Here is a 25671-nt window from a genome sequence, read left to right as displayed (position 1 = left end):
AAGGTTAGGTTATGCATGCAAAAGTTCCGATGCTTACCCAAAGTTTATCCATTTGACAGCTATTGTATGGGAATGTGTATGTTTATGGCACTATATAAACTATCAGTCTGAACCTCAAACTGTTGTTTACTAAAAGAAAAGCCAAAAAGGTCTTGTGGCCCTATATTCTTTTTTTAATATACATAATTAATTTGTTGATATAAATGTAAACATTAATTGACTAGGTTAAACCCTTCACAAATCAAAAGACAAAGTGAAATCCTGGCTCCACTAGAAGTTTTGCTGCTGACTTCTGTGGGTCCAGAATTTCACCCATAGAATCAGAACTGCTTATAAGCCAAATCCCATGCCATTACTTTCCCACATACACAAAAAACATTCCTGGCAGAGGGGTGGGTCAGCAGAGCCAAAACGCCATTAAATAGCAAAACACAAAGAACTATCAATAATAAAGATTTTTCATGAGAGACCAGCTCTGTTGCTTGGTATTTCCACAAAGAAATATCTACTACTCAATGAAGAAATACTTTGTGCTTAAAGTTTCAGAGTATGAGGGTAGAGGAATATCCCCCTACTATTATTAAAAAAAAAAAAAAAAAAAAAAAGACCATCCCCATTCAGACACTTTTATACAGTCATGAAAAATAGCTGAGATATTTTTGAGGGTAAGAATATGTGTGAGCAGGTAACTTTTACACCTGCTTGGAGACAAAGTCCACCTACCCTGTGTAGAGGCAAATCCCGGCTTTGACCTTGTTAACAATCAAATGAACAATCAGACAACATGAAGGCCAGCCTGAGCCTGCTTCCCAGGTGTGACTGCTCAGAGGGCTCCTCATTCAAGCTGCTCCGCCCCTTAAATACTCTCTGCCTGAGATCTCTCTGACAGAGCAACTCAACTGTCAAGCTTGCCAACTCTCTTTATTCCCTCTGGTTAGAGAGCCCCGCCCCCTCCAAGTTTGATATCACTGACAGTTGTTGCAGGCTAAGCCTGGTTTCCACCTATAGACCACTAACCCCTTCCTGCCAGGGGCCTATGTGGTTTTGTGACATTGCTCTAGGGAAGAATTTTCCTTTTCTAATTACCATTCTGTGATCAATCTACATTCCTTTTACAGTCTGCGGCTGCAAGGCCCATGGGCAATGTGATGAAGGAATCTCTGGATCAGGACAGTGTTTCTGTGAAACTGGATGGACTGGTCGATTCTGTGAAACCAAACTAGGTGTGTATCTTCTCACCAGAATCTGTTGCAAAACAATAGGTTACAGTGCTCCCAGCAAGTTTAATCGAATCAGTTGTTTTCATGCAGTGGACATAGCAAGACAGGGTTAATAACACCAGAAATCCTGCTTTGTGCAGGATAAATGTTGAAGGAGAGTATTTTGCTTTTGATACAAGGAGAATTGAAAGCTATAAAGAAAATTATATTGTGCTGCACTATGCCATGATCTGCATGGCGCCCAAAAAATTTCTGCAGTTCCTCTAAAGTTGGAGCTTCGTAAACCTGCTTGAGGACTGACTGCAAAATGTATCAAAGGTGTACTTGACTGAGGATCAGTTCCATGTACACACAAATTGCACTAAGCCAGGGCTTAGACCCAGAGTCCGAGGACCACATGGAGGTGAAGGGTCTGACCCTGAGTCAAACCCTATTGCTCTGCAGTTTAGATGTGTTGTGGGAGTCTGCCAAAAATATCCCACAATCCCATGGGCCAACTTTTTGTGTCCTTTGGGCAGTCAAGAAGACAGTCAAGTTTTCCCACACTGCACCATGAAAAAAGGGCTAGAGCAGCCACATTTGGGGGGGGGGGTGCTAGGAATATGGGTGATTGGACTCAGGCCCACATAATGCAGTGTAGATGCTGGAGCCCCAGGTTGGGACACATGATTCAACAATTCCTAACCTACATGCTGTAACAAGGGTTACAAATAAGCGTAGACACTCAAGCATTAGGTTAACAAGCCCAGGGTCTGTTAACTCGAGTTCTACTAATCCTGGGCTTACACTGCAGTGTACACCAACCTATTGTGTTGGGAAACGAAGACAATTGAATGAGAGGCAGGCAGCAGCAGTGCACAGGGACTCAGCACAGAGACTTTTCATTAATGTTACTACCAGTCAAAAAAATGCCTGACTTACCAGTGGCTGAGTATCACTAATCTAGTTCATCTCCCTGCTGTACAGCAGCAATGGTGTCTGTGTCAGATGCAGCTGTATTTGTCTACTCTGGGATTGCTCAGGTACTGGGGACTCCATGACTGCTTTTAGCAGATTATTCTGTTGTCTGTGGGGGCAGGCAGCATGGTCTAGTGCAGTGTTTCTCAATGATCAGTCCGTGGACACAGTTTAGGAAGGCAGCAAGCCGGTCCCTGGTATCAAAAAGGTTGAGAAACACTGGTATAGTGTACCAACCACAGGACGGAGAATTGAGACCAGAGAGTTCTAATTCCACCTGTCATAATGGACTTCAACAAGTTGCTTCCCCACTCTGCGGCTTTGACCTTGTCTGTAAAATAGGGATACTATTTACTGGCAATTCTGAACAATTGGAAAAAAATCATTTTGGGTTGAAGCAAAACTGAAATTTTAAGCCAATTGAAAAGGTTTTTTTAAACAACGAACAATAACATGAAAGGAAATTTTGAAATAAAAAGTCATTTCAACTAAAAAATCAAAGTATTTTGAAAATGTCAAAATGAAATGTTTTGATTTTTTTCTTTTTGTTGACTTTTTTTTTAACTGAAACTATTTGGTGTCATTGACAGACATTCACAAAATGTTTTAGTCTCACAGAATCTGCATTTTCCACTGTAAAAAAAAGTGTTGATCAAAAAACTTCATCCACATCTACCTCCCAGGGATTGATTAGTTATTGTTTATAAAGTGCTTTGAAAATGTAAGCACTACACGCCTGCAAAATATAATATTTTTAAATGAACATATGTTTTGAAAAGGGTACTTAATATCAATTCAAACAACATCCCCTTTTATAATATTAGACTATTACTGTAAGTGTGCTTCAGAGTAATGAAGATCATTTCACTTGCAATTGATTAGCATCAAAGCATGGCCCAGTAGATAGAGTTTTGAATGAGGATTTGCATTCTGTTCCTGCACTGATCTGCTATGTGCTCTGGGACAAATCACCTCACCCTTGTTTGACCATCTGTAAAATGGGAATAACGATACTTACCGCCAGCCTAAAGTGCTTTGAGATTTATGATGAAAAGTGCTATACAAAAACTAGGCATTATATTCTGTAGTCATATGCATCTGAAGAAGTGAGGTTTTTACCCATGAAAGCTTATGCCCAAATAAATCTGTTAGTCTTTAAGGTGCCAGCAGACTCCTTGTTGTTTTTGTAGTAATATGAATTGTCTCACAGGTTTTTAAGTAAACATGTACTGTATACAAGTTTTCCTTTATTCTCTAGATGAGATCACATTTTTAAAGTATAAGAAGTCATTTTCATCAGATATTTTACATTCTTCACAGCTCTGCTGCCTGTGTGTTCACCTAATTGTTCTAGTAACGCCGTCTGCAAAGAAAACAACATGTGTCAGTGTAAGCCATTTTATGAAGGAGATGGAATCACATGTACAGGTGAATTCATGTACTTCTGTCCCAGACCTGAAGCAGAGCTCTGTGTAGCTCAAAAGCTTGTCTCTTTTACCAACACATGTTGGTCCAGTAAAAGATATTACCTCACCCACCTTGCCTCTCCCCAAACATTAAAGGCAAACGTTGCTGTTTTCACCTAGCCATTCACTTTAATACACAGGACTCATCAGAGTGAAATGTTAAGTATCAAAGAGTGGCCTGAACAGTGGCAGATTAATGATTTTGCCACCCCCAGCCCCATATGAACTTGTTCAAGTTTTTTTACAAATTCGTTTGAACTAAAACGAATCTAAATATCATTAAAATAATTGAACATTTACAAGTTTTATTATAAATAAAATTACAAGTACAGCGGACCCTCGCTTGAATGCGCATCTGTATAGCGCGATTTCGCTTATAGCGCGGGACCGTGTATGGATCCAAAACCCTGCGTTCAAGCGGGGGTCCGGTGTATATCAAATATTTATTTTTTTATTTTATGTAGATACAATAAAAGAAATAAAAGTATGTGAGTAATAAGTAGTTACATTTGTTTACACCTACACCTTTGAGCGGCAAACTTATTAATTAATTCTGTATAATCCAGAGACGTTGTTAGAGCCTTTTCAATTGTCAGGAGAGAAAGGGATTCTCGTGAGTATGTTTACTAAATGGCGTCGCGCAGTCATTGATGGATTCAATACGCGCTATGATTGGTAGAATCGCGGCGTCACTGATGCCGCGATTACAAAAATGCTGCTATTATAAATTTGCAGCCCCTGCAAATTTGCCGGCCTAGGCCTAGGCCTTGTCGGCCTAGGCAATAATACGCCCCTGGGCCTGATCCAAAACTTTTGATCTAAAGACTTTCAGAAGTGGGAATCTGAAATAAATGAAGAGGTGTCAGGGTTCCCTCCCCACTCTGAACTCTGGGGTACAGATGTGGGGACCCACATGAAAGACCCCCTAAGCTTATTTCTACCAGCTTAGGTTAAAAACTTCCCCAAGGCACAAATTCTTCCTTGTCCTTGGACGGTATTGCTGTCACCACCAAGTGAGTTAGACAAAGATTCAGGAAAAGGACCACTTGGAGTTCCTGTTTCCCAAAAATATCCCTCCAAGCCCCTTCACCCCCTTTCCTGGGGAGGCTTGAGAATAATTTACCAACCAAATAGGTAAACAAGGTGAGCACAGACCAGACCCTTGGGTTTTTAGGACACTAAAAACCAATCAGGTTCTTAAAAGCAGAACTTTATTATAAAGAAAAAAAGTAAAAGAAGCACCTATGTAAAATCAGGATGGAAGGTAATTTTACAGGGTAATAAGTTTTAAAACACAGAGGATTCCCCTCTAGGCAAAACTTCAAAGTTACAAAAAACAGGAATAAACCTCCCTCTTAGCATAGGGAAAATTCACAAGCTAAAACAAAAGATAAGCGAACGCATTTCCTTGCTATTACACCTCTACCCCGATATAACGCAACCCGATATAACACGAATTCTGATATAACGCGGTAAAGCAGTGCCCCGGGGGGGCGGGGCTGCGCACTCCGGTGGATCAAAACAAGTTCTATGTAACGTGGTTTCACCTATAACTTGGTAAGATTTTTTGGCTCCCGAGGACAGTGTTATATCGAGGTAGAGGTGTACTTACAATTTTTGTAATCTTGGATGCTTATTTCAGGCAGGGTTTTAGGAGATAGTTTTTCCTGCCTTGGTCCCTCTCTGTCCCAGAGAGAACAACAAAGAGAGCACAAAACAAAACCTCCCCCCACAGATTTGAAAGTATCTTCTTCCCTTATTGGTCCTTTTGGTCAGGTGCCAACTAGGTTATTTGAGCTTCTTACCCCCTTACAGGTAAAGGAGGGATTTTATGCTCCCCTTAGCTGTATGTTTATGACAAGAGTAGTTACAGATTTTTCTTATACACAGTGTGAGGTCAATGCGTGGTTGCAACCATTGTAATAGACGACAGAGTTTGGCCCTGGAAGGCGCAACACGGTGATTTCATTGGGGCTTCACATGTGTATATGTGAGGGCAACAAGATAGCTAGCTAGCTCTGTTCGGGTATGGGAGGACTTTGTGGTTTTCCAGCTCAATAATTCATTGGCCTCAATCTTTGTTTGATTACCTGAGGCAAGGAAACTGTCTGACAATATTACTTGAGAGCTATTATTATTACTGGGACAGATCATCTCCTCCACAGACCCATACGTGGAGAGTTCATTCATCTGGAAAGGGGGCTTGGCACATTTCCCACTCTCCATTGTATAGAGTCAGGATTGTGGAAGGAGTAGGTAGGCTGGAGGACCATGGCGAATGCACACTCTCCCCTTTCCATCCCAGCAGAAGTTAGCCAGAAAAGTTAGTGCATCCCCAGGTTGTATTAAGCTTTCTATAATCCACCCCCAAGGTCATTAGGAGCCACCATGGCCTGGGTGGAGTCCCTATTAGAGTGGCTCCATTGTGGTACCAAGGAGCCAAGCAGAGCCACTGGGAGCCAGCACCACTGTGAGGTACCGAGCATGCGTGGCCCTGGCTTCTGGAGAATCTGCCACTCTTGGGGACCGTTTTTTGATGGGGTTGAGATCAGGAGGGACTTGCCCTGCAGCCCTCTGGGACAATGCAGAGGAATCTATAATCTTCATGGAGGTTTCCTTGCAAAAATTCCCTTGTTGAAGCAGGAGAGGATGGTTTGGGCCAGTTCTAATATGTTAGATTAGAGATGTGCCCAAGGCCCTGATGAGGACTGGGACCCCTTTTGTGCAGGACTCTCTACAAATAGAGATTAGCCAAAGAAGCTTACAGTCTAGTCAGCCAAAAAATGTTCCAGTTGCTTTTAAAGAACTGGAGGCAGCATTTCCTTGTGAAGGAAAGACACTCTTTAAAAATACACTAACTTACATATTTTCTTTTTGCTTTTTAGCTGTGAATCTTTGTAAACAAAACAATGGTGGGTGTCACCAGAATGCAAAATGTACCCAAACGGGTGTGACAGTCCTTTGTAGCTGTCAGAAAGGATACACAGGAGATGGCCGCACCTGCCTTCCTATAAATCCTTGCGCTGATGGGCTCAATGGTGGTTGCCATGAACATGCCATTTGTATAATGACAGGACCTGTAAGTTGTTGGTGGGGATGGGGGGTGGGGCTGACTTTTTTGTTTTTTGTCTTGGAAATCCTGACGAGACGCCCACTCCACCTCCTAATGAAGTCAACAGGAGTCTTTCCAGTGACTTCAGTGGGAGCTGGACCAGACCACCCCTCCCAAATGTCCCTGACTTTGAGACACATCACTCGTCAATCCCAGCCTGCTTTCCACATAACTTTGGTGTCCACTCAGCTTATTGGTGGAAACTGTTTACTAGAAATGCAGTATCATGAAACTGAGGTTATTTATACTAAAGGAATGGATCCCACAGCATGTTCAAGTATGCTGCATGCATATTTTGATAACCCTTATGCTGAGTGTCTCACCTCTCCCCACGTTGGGCCTTGGCAGGTTGGAATGTATAAGATGCCTAGAGGAGACATGTAAATATTCCTACCGCTAAATCTCACTTCTCAGCCTGTTTCAATCAATGTATTGTTAAATTCTTTTCTTGGTTCCATATGTATTTATTTAATTTTAAGTGGCTACCATGTATATTTATTATTATAATTCTTCAAAGCGTACTCTGAGTGGTTTAGGTATAAATGCTTTGGCCTTAATTCAGCAAAGCACTTATGTACTTAAGTGTTTTGCTGAATAAGGATGAATTCTAATGTGTGTGTAAGTGGTTTATTGAGTCATAGCTTTTGCTAATGGCATTTTAGCAAGTGCACAGTGTGCTGTTGCTGGACTCAGCAAATGGGATACTTCCATCCATTCAGAAAATACTATATTAGGTTGTCATTTTTATGTTTGTAAAACATTCTATTTGGACATTTTTATTCTTTCCCCTACCAGGATAAAAGCAAATGTGAATGTAAAGATAACTATGTTGGTGATGGGCTTGACTGCACTGTGATGCAGCTTCCAGTTGACCGTTGTTTGCAAGACAACGGTCAGTGCCATGCCGATGCAAACTGTGCCGATCTTCACTTCCAGGGTCAGTATGCCAGATAGACTCAGAAGTAGCGTGGTGTGAAGAGCTTAGGCTAGGATCCTTCAACTGGATCCATCCAGGTGGACTCCTGTGTCCATGTCAAGTCTCACTGAAGTCAAAGGGGTTCTGCATAGATGTAGTAATTTAGGCCCTAATTGAACAATCCATCCCTATACAGCAAATCACTTAAGCACATGCTTAAGTCTTGTTGAAGTAATCGGACTTGTGCACATGCTTAAAGTTTAAGAATGTGCCTTAATATTTTGTGAGTTGGAACCTTTGAAAGCAACAGATTAAAATGATTCCAAATGGAAATATTACCCCACACGTGGCTTGTTACATACTAGCTACATTTCATGAAAATTCCTCAAGGATTGCTCAAACTATTACAGAACAGAGTGTTAAAAAAACATACAGCCCTAAAGTTAAATTATTTATTGTTTACTTACAGATGCTACAGTTGGAGTTTTCCATTTGCGCTCTCCCCAAGGGCAGTACAAACTGACTTATGAAAAAGCAAAGGAGGCCTGCGCCGGAGAAGGCGCAACAATAGCTACATATAATCAGCTGTCATATGCTCAGAAGGTAACATAGTGCTGAACTTCAGTGGCAATGGACTCTGTGTGTGTACTGTATTTAGTGGCTGCACAAGGGTGAAACGGAACTGTCAGACTTAGCTATTTGGAAGTTGAATGCTACAAGGATGTACATTTATATCCTAAGGCGTGCAACTTCTTTGCTCTAGGAGTAGGCTTGGTAGAATTTGATTTATTTATTTTTAATTTCAACAGATAATATCAGTGTTTCTTTTTAATCTTTTTTAGATTTTTTATGGATTTAAATTTTCACAGTTGTGCAAAATTATGGATTTGAAGCATTTTTTAGCTATTTAAATGTTCACACTTCTGGAAAATTATTGGGGGGGGGTCAGACAATTATTTAATGACAATAGATGTTGAGATCCCAAAAGTTAAAGCTTTATAACCATTAAAACACAAATTGCCAACATCACAGGTAAAAATATACAAAGTAAATAACCTGAAATCAACAGATCGTACCTGTTTTTACTATTCATTCACTAGTCCATTTGTAACAAGCCTAATTCAAAAGTCTAAATTGCTGGATTTTGACTAAGTTCTCAAGCAGCATTTTTCTTACTTTGCCTGTCTGTAAATTTCAATTATCATCAGTGGAAATATTTTTTCATCGGTTTTAGTGTGTACAGTGAAATTGACATTAACTGACATTTACCAAGAAAAATCTAATCCTTCCAAGCCTATCAATGAACCAAGTTCTTCTCTTGAAAACAGACATAGAATGCTCATTGACTTCGAACAGGAATTGCACATGCACTTGTGAAGGCAGGATTTCGCCTTATGCCTGGAAGCTGAAAACCAACAATGGAAATCAAAATAGAGTTTTTTCTTTTTGTCAATTTCATAAACACACAGTAGGACAGTGACGTTCCTGTCCCTGTATTAATATCACTGTAATTACTGTAGGTGAATCAAAAGGTTTGGAACTGTAGATTGCTTGAAAAACTTTACTTACCTTGTTTTCTTCTATCCAACCTTCATTTCCATGTCAGGCAGCCAACCGATGTTAGAACTCTAATCTGTCAATGTTAAGCAGCTGCTTGAGATGTGGCAATACTAGCAAGCAAAAAAGTGTGTGCTGTACTAACTTTGTACCTGATTCTACTTCAATTAAAATTATTAGCAAAATTGTCATTGATTTTAGTGGTAGCAGAGTAAGATTCTTTAGCAGCCAAATTTTAGATTTTTTTTTTTATTACGGATTTTAATTACACACATTTTTTAAAGTAACTTACTTATTATAGAACTAGGCTTACACTTTTTTTCTTCAAACAAGGCTTTGGTTTTTTTCCTGGCTGGCGTAGGTCTCGGATAACCCTTTTATTATTGTTTATACTAAGCATCTTCTAGATTATGTCTGGTTGAAGTCAATGAGAGTTTTGCCATTGTCTTTAATAGGGGCCAAGATTTCACCCTGGATTTGTAAAACTAGTTTTAAATGGTGGGTCAGACTGATTATCAAGTCATTTAGGATACAGTTTCCGCCTGTCTCATTCCTACTCAGAGTTCAAAATGTAGCAACAAGGCCCATTATTTAAAGAAACAAGAGATACTGGTAAGATGAAAGACTGGAGTATGTGCAGTGTGTTAACTTTCTTCTTGGGCAAGTAGAGGCCTGAACCAAACCCAAGGATCCAGAGCCCTCTAGACGTTGGGCACATTCAGCTCTGGATCTGAACAATGCAGTTCAGGCTCCTCTTTAGTGTAAATATTTCTCTGTGACAGCAAAACCAGCAATAACATTGGCTTTGAGTTTACTGAATATTCATTATTCACATTTAATTGAACTTGTCAACTCTTCTTCTGTGTTGATAAGAGGTCATTTTCATTCACCCAACTGCTGCTAAGCACTCTTTGGCCCTGCTCCTGCATTGAGTTCTGCATAGACAAACCCCCTGTGCCTGGGACTCCACACACAGGTGCAGTGGTCAGTGCAGGATGGGCTGAGTTGACATTCACCCTGGGCAGAAAGACCACACAAAGTCAATGCACGGCTTAAGCCCTCAGAATAGGACTTAAGTAGGACTTCCGTGGCACGTAGGCATTATGTTGGCCCTCCGTGGGAGGATGAGTTTCACTCACAGTGTGTTAGATTATTTACAGTTCTGTTTCCTCTGTGCTTTACAATATTATTAATGTGTTGGTTGCAGGCACAATACCACTTCTGTGCTGCTGGCTGGTTAGATAGTGAAAGAGTTGGTTATCCAACTGCCTTCTCTTCCCCAAACTGTGGATCAGGATTTGTTGGAATAGTTGACTATGGGCTTAGAGTCAACCTGAGTGAAGCCTGGGATGTCTTCTGCTACAGAGTCAAAGGTAACAGAGTGCCTACTGCCTACATCTATGGTAGTTTGGTCAAAAGACAGCACTATAATTAGTTCCAGTAATGTCACTAAGTTTAAAGAGCCCAGCCAATTGTATTGGCAACAGGTTCTCTTTCTAAGCTAGGGAAAATTTCTTTGGACTGGCAAATTATTTTTCCTCCATAGAGCAGAAGCAAACAATCTCCTAGAATACACCATTCATTCTTGGCTTGTTATCTAAAAGACGTGTATTTGTATTTTACAGATGTGAACTGCACGTGTAAGACTGGCTATGTGGGTAATGGCTTCACATGTAGCGGGAACCTGCTACAGGTCCTGATGTCTTTCCCCATGTTTACAAACTTCTTGTCGGTATGGACGAAAGAAGAAGTGCATTGTTTTGAGAACCAGACAAACTAAACCAAGTTTCACAGCATAGCAAATACCCCACACATTTGTTTACATGTAAATGTTCGCTTTATTAGCTCATTCCACTCACATTGAATAGCATACATGGCTGGGTAATCTCACTCTTCTCTTACTATATGAGAAAGTAAATACAAGCATTACAAAAATGCAGCATTAAAGCAGGGTGGAGCCATTTAAATCATGATTTTTTTTAAAAAATCACTGATTTAAACCATGTGAAGGCTTTGTAAAAAAAAAATTGAAAATTTGTGCTGTTGAAAAATGTAGATTGAACTAATATGTTAATAGTGGGTTTGGTTTAATTTTAAATGCCACAACTGGTAGAATATTTTATTTGAATGTTACCACACTGCTAGAGGCAAAAGACAAAAGATTGACATTTAAGTCCCTGATCCTGCAAACACTAAGGTTGGTATGTAACTTTGCTCATATGAATAGCCTCATTGATGACAATGGGTCTACGCATGTGCTTAAAAGTTAAGCCTGTGTGTAAGAATTTGCAGCATCAAGGGCTAAAATTGTGTTCTTAATAAAAATGTCTCTCCAAGGGTATGTCTGCACTGGAGCTAATTTCCAGCTGAGGTCGGGATACCATGCCAGCTCTGATCGAGCCAGTGTGCTAAAAGGTAGCAACGTAGCCTTAGCTGCAGGGGCAGCGGGAGGGGCTAGCCATCCTGCTTATATACCTAGGGTTTCAGGCGGGATTGTATTTGGGTGGGCTAACCCGTCCCAGCCACACTGCTATTTTTAACATGTTAGCTCAGTCACAGCTAGTGCGGGTATGTCTCCCCGACCTGGGAATTACGCCCTGGCTCCAGCGTATATATTCCCTTAACAGGATAAAATGGTTGTCACTTCGTCATTGTTAACACTGAAACAATTTTGTTTTGTTTTTTTACATAGTATTCATTCAGATTTTGTCACAATAACTGGACCATACTCCAGATTGCCCTCAATTAAGAATGAATTTGGTTTCTTCCTAGGAAGTCCTGGTTTACTCTAACAGCTCCACGAAAGGCAGAGAGTTCCTGAAATACCTCACAAACTTGTCAACCCGGGCCACCCTCTTCGCCCCAAACAATAATGGGCTAAGAGAAAATGAGGTGAGCATCTATTTATCCTTTTCTTTCATGGTATCAGTATTACCTCATTCTGAGCAGGCATGCTGGAGTCCAATAGTAACTGTTTAAATTTAATTTGAATGAATAAATCTCAGGAAGAGATGGCAGGCCGGATGGTTTTACTAGGTCGCTAATCAGATAGGCAAACTTGGCTCTCTTATTTTTCTCCCAGACAGTCATGAATACAAGGTTACATATTGTTGGGCCCCTTTTAAGAATTTTTCATACAGTGGGTTTTGTTGCCACATATGAAAGTCCTTTCGAGGAAAGGTCAGCTCTCACTTATCTGCAACTGCATCTGTAAAGACAGTTGTTAAAAGAAAGTTGTGTGTAATATTGATACCTGGTATTTGTTACACATCCATTCAGAGGAGGTTATTCTTCTACCTTATCATGTCCTTCATCCCTTTCCAATCAACTGTTGCTTTAAATTTTATGGGTGGAATCCTGGTCATTGACTTCAGTGGGTCAGGAGTTCATCCTCAGGCCTGGATTATCCCACAGTAGGACCAGAAGTTCATCCTGAGGCCTGCGTTATGCCCCAGTGGTGCGCTCGGTAGTTTGAAACTTGTACATTTCTTAAAGGTTTCCCACAAACACATTTTTAAAAGAAGTGGGCTTGGACCATTGTTTGATTCTTCAAGGCTCCTCTGTGCCTGTGATAGTGCAGAAAAAACAGCAAGAAGGGGAAGCCTTTTGTCCAGCTAATATGTTTTGTTTTGTGTAATACTCTAGGGCCAAAAGAGCCACAGGCACTCTTGCTAAAGACCACTATGTCCGGGAATGCAAATAGCAGAAATGGAGAATTTCAAAATCCATCCAGGGAACTTAATCTAGTGGTAAAATCAGCTGGGTGAGTTAGATTGGTAAATGTATCTATTTTCCCTCTTCTTTAGACACTTTCTGGACGAGACATTGAGTATCATCTGTCCAATGCCAGCACACTGTTTTATGAAGACTTGACCAATGGGACTACTCTTCAAACAAGGATAGGGAAAAGACTCTTAATTACATACAGCAGAAGCCAGGGTTACCAAATCCCGACAACGAAGAAGGTATCTGTGTTAAAAATAATTCTGCTGTCCTCACTCCTATCCACCATCTTGTCCTTTGTCTGGCTTATTAGCAAGCACAGCTCAATCCAGGGTAGCATTGCCCGAGGGAGAAGCAGCAAGCCAGGAGACTGCAATGATTTCTAGTGCAAGTTATTCAGCATTTCATTATAAGGTGCTGTTGAGTTACAGAAAGCTTGAAACGTGGGGTGGGGGAAGATGGGGTTGGCCAATATCGCCAGAAGCATGTAATGTCGCAGTGCAGGCTTGGGCCTAACTTGCACCTCAGGGTGGTAGGAGAGCTGGAGCGCAGTGGGAGGGGGGGAGTGGCATTTAGTTTACTACTAAGGAACATTCTTAGTTCCTGATCAAAAATGTTCATTAAAAACAAAAATGGACCACAACTGGCCTTTTAGAATGAACATTTTCACAGAAAATTGATTTTTTTAAAAAATCGTTTCTGCCATTTCCTAAAAAAGCTGATACCACATCTCCCCAACAAAACCAGAAAAAGTCAAAACAGAAAATTCTTAAATTTTGGAAAAAATGTACATTTTCATTTATGGTAAAAATTTTCACGTTCTGCCCCAGCTCAAACACTTTGTATGACAGCAGCCTCCATGTAGCAACTCCGTTGGGCTAAACTCTGGCTGCATGTGTAACCCACACACCTCCTGGGTGTGGTGTTCTGTCTCATCTAGTGGCACCAAGACCACTTAGGGAGAGAGATTAATGAGTTTGCTCTACAGCGTTAGCTTATAGGCAGTTGGCTTTTAGCTCATGTAGTAGAGGCTCATTTACTAAGTTCCAGAGGTTCCAGGTTCAATCCCATCTGCCGATGACCGGGGTCTGTTGGCGTTACACATGCATAGCAAGAGAGAGTCCTTGCCCTAAAGAGCTTGTCATCAAGCAAGACTCTTGCAGACAAGCTTCCAAAGAATGTGTGTCTAGTGTTCCTTGGCTAGAACAGAAGTGTGGGCTTCTGAGGAAGGTGACACATGGGGAATAAATGAGAGCTGGAAAGAAGATTGCTCTGGAACCCTTCCCTTGCCCCTGTCTCCAGAAAAACATTCAGGGGTGACAATTACAGCGTATCAGATAAGGAATTTAAAAATAAAATTCCACCCTCCATTCCACTCTTCTACCCCATTAGAATACACTATAACAGCCAAACCATTGTCTCAGCACAGTACTAAAATAATCTTTTCACTGCCACTTCCCCCTTATCTGACACTTGAGTTAGAAAATAACCAGAGATCTATTGGGGGGGGGGGGTTTTGCCCTCCTTGAACCTTGGTCTGTGGGGGATGGGGAGGTGTGTTTTTCCAGTCCATGTGTTCAGTTGATTTTGGTCTCCAGGTGATTTGCAATACACAATACTCCACCCCTCTGTTTAAAATCCACCCAGAGAACATCCAATTTATTTTCTAGTCCCCTTGAGGCTTCTCAGCATGCACGTGAATGAGCATGGTCCAAACACTAGAGTATGCTCCTGTCAAAAAGTATACTCCAGCATACACAACTGTATCCCTACAAAGGTGTTTAGCCCTTTAAACACAGGTCACATGTTTATACAGTTATAAGCCAACAGCAGGCTGCATACCAATCTTCAACCGGCTGAGTTAAACCATCTTCAATATTCCTAGTTACAGCAGTGCCCGAAGGCGTGTAAGAGTGGAAGGGAAACGAAACAGCTGTCTTACAAGTGTGCACCCTCCATTCAGCTAAGCACTTGCCTCTCTCTAGCATGTTGAAACAGCCCCACAACACACTTTCAAGGCTTTTTAAATGAGCACTGATGGGCTAGTAAAAGTAGGGAAGATTGAGATTATAACCTAGGCAGTAACAGTAATAGTTTTCCTATTATAGTGTCTGTTTCATGTCTTCCTTCTGGTGGCAACATTACATTTGTGTTTGCAAAACTGAAAATGCTTTAATCTAATCCCCAAGGCCCTGGCACAGATCCACACATTCACACTGGAGGACATCTGCATAGGGAGTTATTTAGAGGTCAAGCAACACCTGCATCTACACCCTATCGGGCCATAGAAACGGACATTCCACATGAAGTGGCTGAGCCCCTAAATCCTTTTCATAAGAACGTTCATGCTGCCAGGAGAGACTATAACTCAGAATCATGCTGGGTGACTTCTACCATCTCTTGTGTAGTGCACATGACGGTCCACGTGATTCTGTTCTGTATGTAGAAAAGGCTGCTTTGCTCACTGTTGTCACAGCAACAAATTGTGACTTACTCACGAGCAAGATCATCTGCGCTAATTCTTATTTAAAATATAATGCTTTAGACAGGGTTCAACACTGCATGTGGTTTTAGAGGGACTAGAAAAAACAGGTAAAGATGACTGTAGCCTCAGCCATGCCCCACATACAGTGAGCACAGGTTTGGGGTAAGAGAAGCTGTTTGCAGCTTCCTGATCCTGGAGCCAAGCAGAGACCAGTTTGCCACTGGCATTACTGAGAGCAGCCCTGCCTCACCAGCCAGAGATTGTTACATCCCCCACCCTCAGAAACTCCTCTGGCACAGCTCTATAGTGTAGGAAGCTGGATATGCTACATCTACATCAGCGAAAGATTCCTCAACTGGAAGAATCACCAGATGGTGAGATCCAGCTCCTCTGTGCCATAGCAGCAGGATAAAAGGGACCAGACAGAGGTTCGGGATGGTTCCATAGGTAGCAAGAGTTCAAGATGAGTTTGTCAACTGCATTTAGAACAGTCTGGAGTGACTGTAGGACTGGTTGATCCATAGCCCATTACTTCTCCCTTTTCATCTCCAGGATTGTCCATTCAGCTAGAGCCCAGGGAAGCAGTGACCAAATGTTGCCATCCAAGACCTGTTCCATGGTCTATATGAAATGAGTTGGTGGACTCAGACTGGTTGACAGGTGTCCACTTTGAAGTGCCACCAGCACAAATAGTATTTAATGATCGCCTCAGCAGAGAGCCAAAAATTGATGGGCATGGAGATGACAATGCTCCTGGCCAGGGTTGAGATACAGTGGCAAGGCCACAAGGAGACAGTTGTCCTGTTGCTCCCAGTATTGTACTTTGCTATTGAGTCAAGATTGTCAGTTTCATAAATCACTAAAAACATGACACAGATAAAGGGACAAAATAAATTTCCTGGCATTGTCCATTCCTGGATTTCCACTCCTGTTGGTTAGCTCTGGCCCAGAGGAGCCCTCAGAGGGTTTGAGCAATTGTGGGCTGATGTCCAATAACCAGGTAGGGTATTTTCTTTAGGCAAATGTATAATTACACAAGAAGAGTCTCCCTCTTCTAATCAGTGAAAGACCTAGGGAAATAAGGTAAGTGGGGAACATGGAGACCTGGGAGATGGGTCGGAAATAGAAGGGAGCGTGGGCTATAACGGCAGAGAGAAAGGAGGGTCAGGGCAAAACTGGGAGGCAAGATCAAATCAGGATCTTAGATGCCTATACACAAATGCAAGAAGTATGGGTAATAAGCAGGAAGAACTGGAAGTGCTAATAAATAAATAGAACTATGACATTGTTGGCATCACCGAAACTTGGTGGGATAATACACATGATTGGAATGTTGGTGTGGATGGGTACAGCTTGCTCAGGAAGGACAGACAGGGGAAAAAGGGAGGAGGTGTTGCCTTATATATTAAAAATGTACACACTTGGACTGAGGTGGAGATGGACATAGGAGACGGAAGTGTTGAGAGTCTCTGGGTTAGGCTAAAAGGGGTAAAAAACAAGAGTGATGTCATGCTAGGAGTCTACTACAGGCCACCTAACCAGGTGGAAGAGGTGGATGAGGCTTTTTTTAAACAACTAACAATCGTCCAAAGCCCAAGATTTGGTGGTGATGGGGGACTTCAACTATCCAGATATATGTTGGGAAAATAACACAGCGGGGCACAGACTATCCAATAAGTTCTTGGACTGCATTGCAGACAACTTTTTATTTCAGAAGGTTGAAAAAGCTACTGGGGGGAAGCTGTTCTAGACTTGATTTTAACAAATAGGGAGGAACTCATTGAGAATTTGAAAGTGGAAGGCAGATTGGGTGAAAGTGATCATGAAATCAGAGTTCGCAATTCTAAGGAAGGGTAGAAGGGAGTACAGCAAAATAGAGACAATGGATTTCAGGAAGGCGGATTTTGGTAAGCTCAGAGAGCTGATAGGTAAGGTCCCATGGGAATCAAGACTGAGGGGAAAAACAACTGAGGAGAGTTGGCAGTTTTTCAAAGGGCCACTATTAAGGGCCCAAGAGCAAGCTATTCCGCTGGTTAGGAAAGATAGAAAATGTGGCAAAATACCAGCTTGGCGTAACCACGAGATCTTGCATGATCTAAAAAATAAAAAGGAGTCATATAAAAAATGGAAACTAGGACAGATTACAAAGGATGAATATAGGCAAAACACAGGAATGCAGGGGCAAGATTAGAAAGGCAAAGGCACAAAATGAGCTCAAACTAGCTGCAGGAATAAAGGGAAACAAGAAGACTTATTATCAATACATTAGAAGCAAGAGGAAGACCAAGGACAGGGTAGGCCCACTGCTCAGTCAGGAGGGAGAAACAGTAACAGGAAACTTGGAAATGGCAGAGATGCTTAATGACTTCTTTGTTTCGGTCTTCACTGAGAAGTCTGAAGGAATGCCTAACATAGTGAATGCTAATGGAAAGGGGGTAGGTTTAGAAGATAAAATAAAAAAAGAACAAGTTAAAAATCACTTAGAAAAGTTAGATGCCTGCAAGTCACCAGGGCCTGACAAAATGCACCCTAGAATCCTCAAGGAGCTAATAAAGGAGGTATCTGAGCCTCTAGCTATTATCTTTGGAAAATCATGGGAGACAGGAGAGATTCCAGAAGACTGGAAAAGGGCAAACATAGTGCCCATCTATAAAAAGGGAAATAAAAACAACCCAGGAAACTACAGACCAGTTAGTTTAACTTCTGTGCCAGGGAAGATAATGGAGCAAGTAATTAAGGAAATCATCTGCAAACAGTTGGAAGGTGGTAAGGTGATAGGGAATAGCCAGCATGGATTTGTAAAGAACAAATCATGTCAGACCAAACTGATAGCTTTCTTTGATAGGATAACGAGTCTTGTGGATAGGGGAGAAGCGGTGGATGTGGTATACCTAGACTTTAGTAAGGCATTTGATATGGTCTCGCATGATATTCTTATCGATAAACTAGGCAAATACAACTTAGATGGGGCTACTATAAGGTGGGTGCATAACTGGCTGGATAACCGTACTCAGAGAGTTGTTATTAATGGTTCCCAATCCTGCTGGAAAGGTATAACAAGTGGGGTTCCGCAGGGGTCTGTTTTGGGACCGGCTCTGTTCAATATCTTCATCAATGACTTAGATATTGGCATAGAAAGTACGCTTATTAAGTTTGCAGATGATACCAAACTGGGAGGGATTGCAACTGCTTTGGAGGATAGGATCATAATTCAAAATGATCTGGACAAACTGGAGAAATGGTCTGAGGTAAACAGGATGAAGTTTAACAAACACAAATGCAAAGTGCTCCACTTAGGAAGGAACAATCAGTTTCACACGTACAAAATGGGAAGAGACTGTCTAGGAAGAGTATGGCAGAAAGGGATCTAGGGGTTATAGTGGACCACAAACTAAATATGAGTCAACAGTGTGATGCTGTTGCAAGAAAAGCAAATATGATTCTGGGATGCATTAACAGGTGTGTTGTGAGCAAGACACGAGAAGTCAAGTCTTTTGCTCTACGCTGCGCTGGTTAGGCTTCAACTGGAGTATTGTGTCCAGTTCTGGGCACCGCATTTCAAGAAAGATGTGGAGAAATTGGAGAGGGTCCAGAGAAGAGCAACAAGAATGATTAAAGGTCTAGAGAACATGACCTATGAAGGAAGGCTGAAAGAATTGGGTTTGTTTAGTTTGGAAAAGAGAAGACTGAGAGGGGACATGATAGCAGTTTTCAGGTATCTAAAAGGGTGTCATAAGGAAGAGGGAGAAAACTTGTTCACCTTAGCCTCTAAAGATAGAACAAGAAGCAATGGGCTTAAACTGCAGCAAGGGAGGTTTAGGTTGGACATTAGGAAAAAGTTCCTAACTGTCAGGGTGGTTAAACACTGGAATAAATTGCCTAGGGAGGTTGTGAAATCTCCATCTCTGGAGATATTTAAGAGTAGGTTAGATAAATGTCTACCAGGGATGGTATAGACAGTATTTGGTCCTGCCATGAGGGCGGGGGACTGGACTCGATGACCTCTCGAGGTCCCTTCCAGTCCTAGAATCTATGAATCTATAAATCTAAATTTTACTTTGCTTCTGAAGTCAGGAAGGTCAAAACTCAGTTCCCACTGTTCTTTTTCTTGGTTAGAATGAGACCAGATATGTGGATGGAAAATCTATTCTTGAATGGGATATCATTGCTTCCAATGGAGTAATCCATGTCATTTCAGAGCCCTTAAAAGCTCCTCCTCCAACTGTAAGTATTTGTTGTTGTTGTTATATGTTTTGAGATCATTGCTGTCAGTTATGAATAACTTGTCCATACAATCTTCCTATAATTCCTTAAAAGTAGCCTGTCAGTTGCATTCTGGTTTTATTTCCAGGTTAAGAATTTACTTTAGTATAAATTGAATTTAAAACTCAAGGACAAAGTTACTGGTAGAGTTGGTCAATTTTTTTTTCCTGATGGAACAATTATCTGCTAGAAAATGCTGATTTGACTGAATCAAGTAATTCTGTGGGAATTTGTCAATTCCATCAAAACTTCCTATGGAAGCTTCAGCTGCCCCAGATCTGTGGCTCCCCTGAAGCTAGCTCGGATGCTGGTTTACCACATCAGAAGTTTTTGAAAAATTCCATTTTGGTTCTTCCAAAATGGAGTTCTTTGAAAGTTTCTGTCCTAGGGAAAATTTTGCATTTCTGATTTTTCATTGCGACTCAGAACAAAAACAATTCTGTGAAGTTTTCTGCAGGATGGAAATTCCAATTCCTGCACCGTTTTGATTAGCAGATTATCACCACAAATCATACCAAGATAGCAAGGCTCATGAACACACCTATATTCTCCTTTCAGTGTGTGCAAGTTTGGCACTTTGCCATATTCTGAGCAAGATCACCCTAAGAGCTTGTCTACACATAAGTTGTACTGCTTTAACTACAGCTTAGGTGTAATTGTACCAGTTTGACCTTCTCGGTCCAGTTAGCGTGGAACAACCCTGTCTGGTGTTGGTGCAGTTATACGGCTATACGCATTTACAGCAGTGGAGCCTGTCCCTGTACAGAAAGGGGAATCAACTATTCCAATCGAAGGCATCTTTCTACTATATAACTGCATCCACATTAGGGGTTGTATTAGTGTATGTATTTTGTTAATAGTTCACACCCCCAGCTAACAGACAGAATGTGTGTGTAGACCAGGATTGTATCATTCCACTCCCATACACTTACCTGCATGCAAATTCTATTGCAGAAGGCTACCTTTCCCACCTTTACAGTACAATTGTCTGACCATGTTTTTTCTTAAGAAGGAACCTTCCCTGGGGAAAGGGATCACTGGCTGATCAATGAGCAGCTTGGATTCTGTTAGAAAATGAGGGTTTGTTTTAACCCATGTTTATGAGGGTCTTAGACCTGGGAATTCTCAAGCACAAAAGCAGATCAAGAAGAATTAAACGAGAGGCAGCATCCCTGCCTCTTACCCTGCCCTCGGCATCCTTACAGTGCACGGCATTTTAAATTAGGGTCTACCGCTTTGGAATGATGCTCAGCCCCCGGCTCCAGCACTCACTCCTCTCTCTATGATCAGGCTTCTCTCCACGCTGGATTTGGAACAGGAATATTCTTCGCCATCATCCTGGTTATTGGAATCGTGGCTTTTGTCGGGTACTCGTACTTCAGATTCAAGAGGAGAAATATTGGCTTCCAGTATTTCAAGGTAGGAGGAGGTTGAGTGTGAAATTGAATGAGAAGGGGTCAGCACCTTCTCATGCCCATCCCCAGTTAGGGGCAGATACAAGCTACAATGTCCATCTTGTTTGGGTCTGTCTTCAAAAACATCCTTCCTTGTTACTATGCTAGTTAGTAAATATGCTTGTTTGCGTCAAACCACCCCCCAACGCACACGGCTGCCTCTATGTGCAGGGTCAAAAACTCCGTTCCTGAGAATCTAGGGGCTGTTCCTACACTTGGAGAGAGGCAAAGTCTCTTAAAATGGTCGCAATGGAGCTTTGCCCAGGCAAACCAACAGCCTGCACAAGAAACCTCCCAGCTTCCCTCCCACCCCAGCCCGTTTACCTCAAAACAAGGACAATCTCTGCAATCAAGGGAGCGCAAGAGCCTAAACAATGAAGCGGCAAGGCCATGCCCATCCTAGTCAACAGCAGTCCTGTGTGGGCCACGTGCTCTGTGGGGATGCAGTGTGCATGCTGTCCTGCACACCAGGGTGAAACTGTGCTTGCCTGAGGCACAGTCCTCCCAAGAACTCTCCCTAGGGCAGTGTTCACACCCACCCACCCATGGCCCCAGCCTTGCTCTAAGCTTGTATTCTACAGCAGCCCTCCCACAAGGTCCTATTTCTCCAGCTCACCTAGACACACAGCTTCAGGAGGCCATTAATTTGGAAGCCTAACTATGCCCACTTAAGTGGACCACCACACAATACCCCCATTTTACCACCAACAATCATGCTAGTCCTGGGCTTGTCCAGTGTGTGTGTTTGAACCGAGATTTGATAGCAAGGAAGGGCAGAGATTTAGACAAGTTAAAACATTTGCTAAGGTTCTAAAAAGTAACCTTAGATGCGATATCTAACATGGAGCCAACCAACACCGCTTAGCTTTGCACAGTGCCTTCACAGGAAGCAATCCAGTAACAAAACTATTCAGCACTAGATACAAGGATGGATGGGAAAAAAAGAATGTAAAAGGGTCATGTAAAAGGATCAATCCGAAAAAATTTCCCCCAGAAACAGCCAGTTTCTGTCCCTACCTATCATACGCGCCGACTTCCCCTCTGCCCAGTGGATGCTCAACCCCCTGACTCTGGCTCTGCCCCTACCCTGCCTCTTCCCACCCCCATTCCACCCCCTTCCCCCAAGTCCCCACCCCACCTTTTCTCCGCCTCCTCCCCCAAGCACGCCGCGTCCCCGCTCCTCCCTCTCCCTCCCAGAAAGTCCTAAACACCGCCAAACAGCTGTTAGGCGGCAAGCGGGAAGTGCTGGGAGGGACGGGGAGGAGCAGGGATGCGGTGCACACGGGGAAGGAGGAAGTGAGGAGGGGGCGGGGGGAGCTTGGCTGCCAGTGGGTGCGGAGCACCTGCTAATTTTTCCCCGTGGGTGCTCTAGCCCTGGAGCACGCACGGAGTCAGCACATATGTTACCTATTCTAGCTCCTGCATATAACATGAATAGTCATTTAGGATTGTAAGAGGAATATTGACCAAGGGAAATGTGATTTATTTGTATTATGCACCCAGAGGCCCAAAGTGAGATTGGGAACCCGGTCTGCTAGGCTCCCCATGCTAAAGCATTTGCAATCTAAGTAGAGAAGATAAAGGGGAGGGAGTGGGAGGGCGGGAGAGAAGAGACAAAGTGATTTGCTTAAGGTCACGTGGTAGAGCTGGGACCAGAACTCACGTCAGCCGAGTCCAAGTCCAACGCTCTAGCCATTAGACCACACTGCCTCCAGTCACTACACCAATGCAAATTACTTGGTTATGTGCGGCAGAGTCAATTAAACTCTGAATGTCTCACATGATATGCCAATGCAGAATGATGGATTTTAAATGGGTGTATGGTTTTATACAGTCAAAAGAAGACATAGATGTAACAGCACTAGACAAGCCACGGCTTTCAAACATCACAAATCCCTCCTATGAAAGTTCTCCTCCTCCTCCACCTGAGCCTACCTACGATCCTTTCTCTGTAAGTTTTCATTTTGATTTTGGAGACTATGATAATAGTTTAAGATCGTGGAGATGGAATTCTGTAATGGGACAGTGTCTGTCGGGAAGGAGGGGGTCTATACTTGGGGGAGGGGGGAATAAAAATCCCACCATTGCTACCACTGGGCCAGCTCCACCAGTAGCAATAGTGGGACTCGAGATCACTCAGCAGCATTTTAACAACCAGAGCTAGCTGTAAAAGACACTGCAGTTAAAACACTGGTAGCTGCTAGTAACTTGTCTATGCAAACATTCCCCCGGTCCCCACTTATTGCCTGAGTGGTAGAAAGGATGGGAAATGTGTAGAAGAGGCCTTATTTTTAAAAATAAGGTTTCCTTATCTCAGCTGCAGATACCTTATAGCAGTGGTTTTCATCCTGTTCTGTACAGTGACCCCATGTAAGAACAGATGTTCCAGAGTGAATATTCCTATAAAAAACTTGCATGCTGCTCTTGTATCAGTTTGACGGTCATTCAGCAGCATTTTACAAGCCTGCTGTTACACTCGGACAAAAGTTTGCAATAGCAAGGGGACACAAATATTTGGGGCACTATGTGATCCCTCCCGCCGCCATAATAATTGCAGGGAAAGGTTAAAGAAACTGAAGGCAAGTGGGGTTAGTCCTTATGGCCCCGATTCAGCAAAGCACTTAAGCATGTGCTTAAAAATCCTATTGACTTCAGTAGAACTAAAGCCTGAGCTTTAAGGGCTTTGCTGAACTGAGACCCTTATAGGGCTGATGACTCAAGTTTACTTTGTCTCCGTTCATGTTGGCTTGATTCAAATAACATGATGCAATGCTGTTCTGGATGTAGGATGAATGACATTTTGGGGGAAATCTCTCACTGAAAAGAATCTGGAATGCAGTTTAATGTTTGTGCTGGGTTTTGGATTTTCTGTTGCACAGGCGGTAGGCATAATAGGTACAGAAATTCACTGTCAGGGAAGTTATAGATTGGACAATAGAGTCTGATACTTCATTTATATTTTATAGGATTCTGATGAACAGCAGCTTGTAATGTGTGGGCCTCACGATCAGTTTTGAAGACAGAAGTTGGAATTATCAACAATGAAAAACATTTCTCTACAGTCTAAAATTAACATTTACTGTGAATAAGCCCTGCCTAAGCACTTCAGGAAAAAAAATTACCTTTTACAATTTTTTTTTTCAAAGTGTTTAAAATGTAGTCCTAGGTGTGTAAGACAGGGAATTTGCTGAAAAGTTGGTTGCATGCAAGGAATATCAAGTTCCATTTTAAACAAATACAAAATTAACGTAAAAATGTATTCCTCTGCCTAGGAAATGTTTAAAGGTTATTTCTATTTAAGGACATACCAGTTGCTAGACAACAGCCCACGATGACTTACAGTTTTTCAGAACACCATGTAGCCACTTTGATTTACGATGCCCATCTTTCTGTAAAGAGATCAAACTGCCTCTTAAACACATAGTCCTGATGTCCTCTGATGACCGTACTTGGAGGATGTACTCTGTTTGCGCTACCCTTGTGTCTTTATATCTAATTTTGTCTTGGGGTCGAATCGAGAAGTGGCTGACGAGCAAAAACTGCAAATATTGCTTAAGGCTTATGACCTTCATTTTTAAAATGGTTTGATCTTAACAATGCTCTTCCTTCTAAAAAGTGAACTAACTGTGAATGCAAGCACAGTATGTCTGGTTTGCCCACTCTGAGCCATTTATGGATTCTTTGTGTCATTGTTATGAAGAAGAAATATTCATTGTAGAGGAATTAACGAGGAATGCAAGTCATGTATGACTTTAACCTTGTTTTGTTCTTTTATTTCAAGTCATTTTTGTGCAGAATAGGCATTCTGCTTGTTTACTGCCTGCTTTGCCTTCCCTGTTCTTTTTAGTGGTCTGTGTAAAGTAAAAAAAAAAAAATCTTCTGCATTGTCTGTGTAGTGTATTTGTGTCAACTCATGAGATGCAAATTTTAAATGAACAGTAATAGCAGCTGCCGTTTCTACATGTACTATAGTAAAATAAATAATGAAATAAGGTTGGAGGCAGGGAGGTGGGGAAATTCAGTCTTAATGCTGAAGCAAGTCTCCAGATGACTGGAAAGGCTACATAACACAGTAAACCTCAAGGAGAGAATTTTATGTTTGTGATAGCAGTGGTGGTAACATTTCATTTCAACTACACCTCTACCTCAATATAACGCTGTCCTCGGGAGCCAAAAAAATCTTACCGCGTTATAGGTGAAACCGCATTATATCGAACTTGCTTTGATCTGCCGAAGTGCGCAGCCCCACCCCCCCGGAGCACTGCTTTACCGCGTTATATCCGAATTCGTGTTATATCGGGTCATGTTATATCGTGGTAGAGGTGTATATAGTTATTGGCATTCTTTTCTCTCTTTCATAACAAGTCATTTTTTGTGTAGCACCGGATTACTTTCATATAACTATCCCAGGATCTTTCAGCAGATTAAGCAATACAAGCAAACCACATAGGTTACAGTACAGTGTATGTCTACAATATAATTTAACACCTGCAGCTGGCCTGTGTTCGATGGCTCGGG

At 42.0% G+C, this 25671-nt stretch overlaps 1 protein-coding gene across 1 annotated transcript in view; it reads left to right on the top strand.

Moving 5' to 3' along the window:
* Nucleotides 1–25027, top strand: part of STAB2 (stabilin 2) — a 143036-nt gene extending 118009 nt beyond the window's left edge. The window contains exons 52-64 of the mRNA XM_024198768.3: nucleotides 1119–1223; nucleotides 3498–3605; nucleotides 6529–6722; nucleotides 7551–7692; nucleotides 8141–8274; nucleotides 10436–10601; nucleotides 10854–10960; nucleotides 12001–12120; nucleotides 13035–13193; nucleotides 19553–19660; nucleotides 20990–21118; nucleotides 22988–23104; nucleotides 24120–25027. Of these exons, the coding sequence (XP_024054536.1) occupies nucleotides 1119–1223; nucleotides 3498–3605; nucleotides 6529–6722; nucleotides 7551–7692; nucleotides 8141–8274; nucleotides 10436–10601; nucleotides 10854–10960; nucleotides 12001–12120; nucleotides 13035–13193; nucleotides 19553–19660; nucleotides 20990–21118; nucleotides 22988–23104; nucleotides 24120–24170 (1640 nt within the window). The 3' untranslated portion in view covers nucleotides 24171–25027. The remainder of the gene's footprint in view (nucleotides 1–1118; nucleotides 1224–3497; nucleotides 3606–6528; nucleotides 6723–7550; nucleotides 7693–8140; nucleotides 8275–10435; nucleotides 10602–10853; nucleotides 10961–12000; nucleotides 12121–13034; nucleotides 13194–19552; nucleotides 19661–20989; nucleotides 21119–22987; nucleotides 23105–24119) is intronic.
* Nucleotides 25028–25671: the final 644 nt, after the last annotated feature.

This window comes from Terrapene carolina, unplaced genomic scaffold (assembly GCF_002925995.2).
Source record: "Terrapene carolina triunguis isolate 2854851 unplaced genomic scaffold, T_m_triunguis-2.0 Scaffold247, whole genome shotgun sequence".
Lineage (NCBI taxonomy): Eukaryota > Metazoa > Chordata > Testudines > Emydidae > Terrapene > Terrapene triunguis.
Note: the sequence above shows the minus strand (reverse complement) of the source record. Positions and strands in the feature narration are given on the sequence as shown.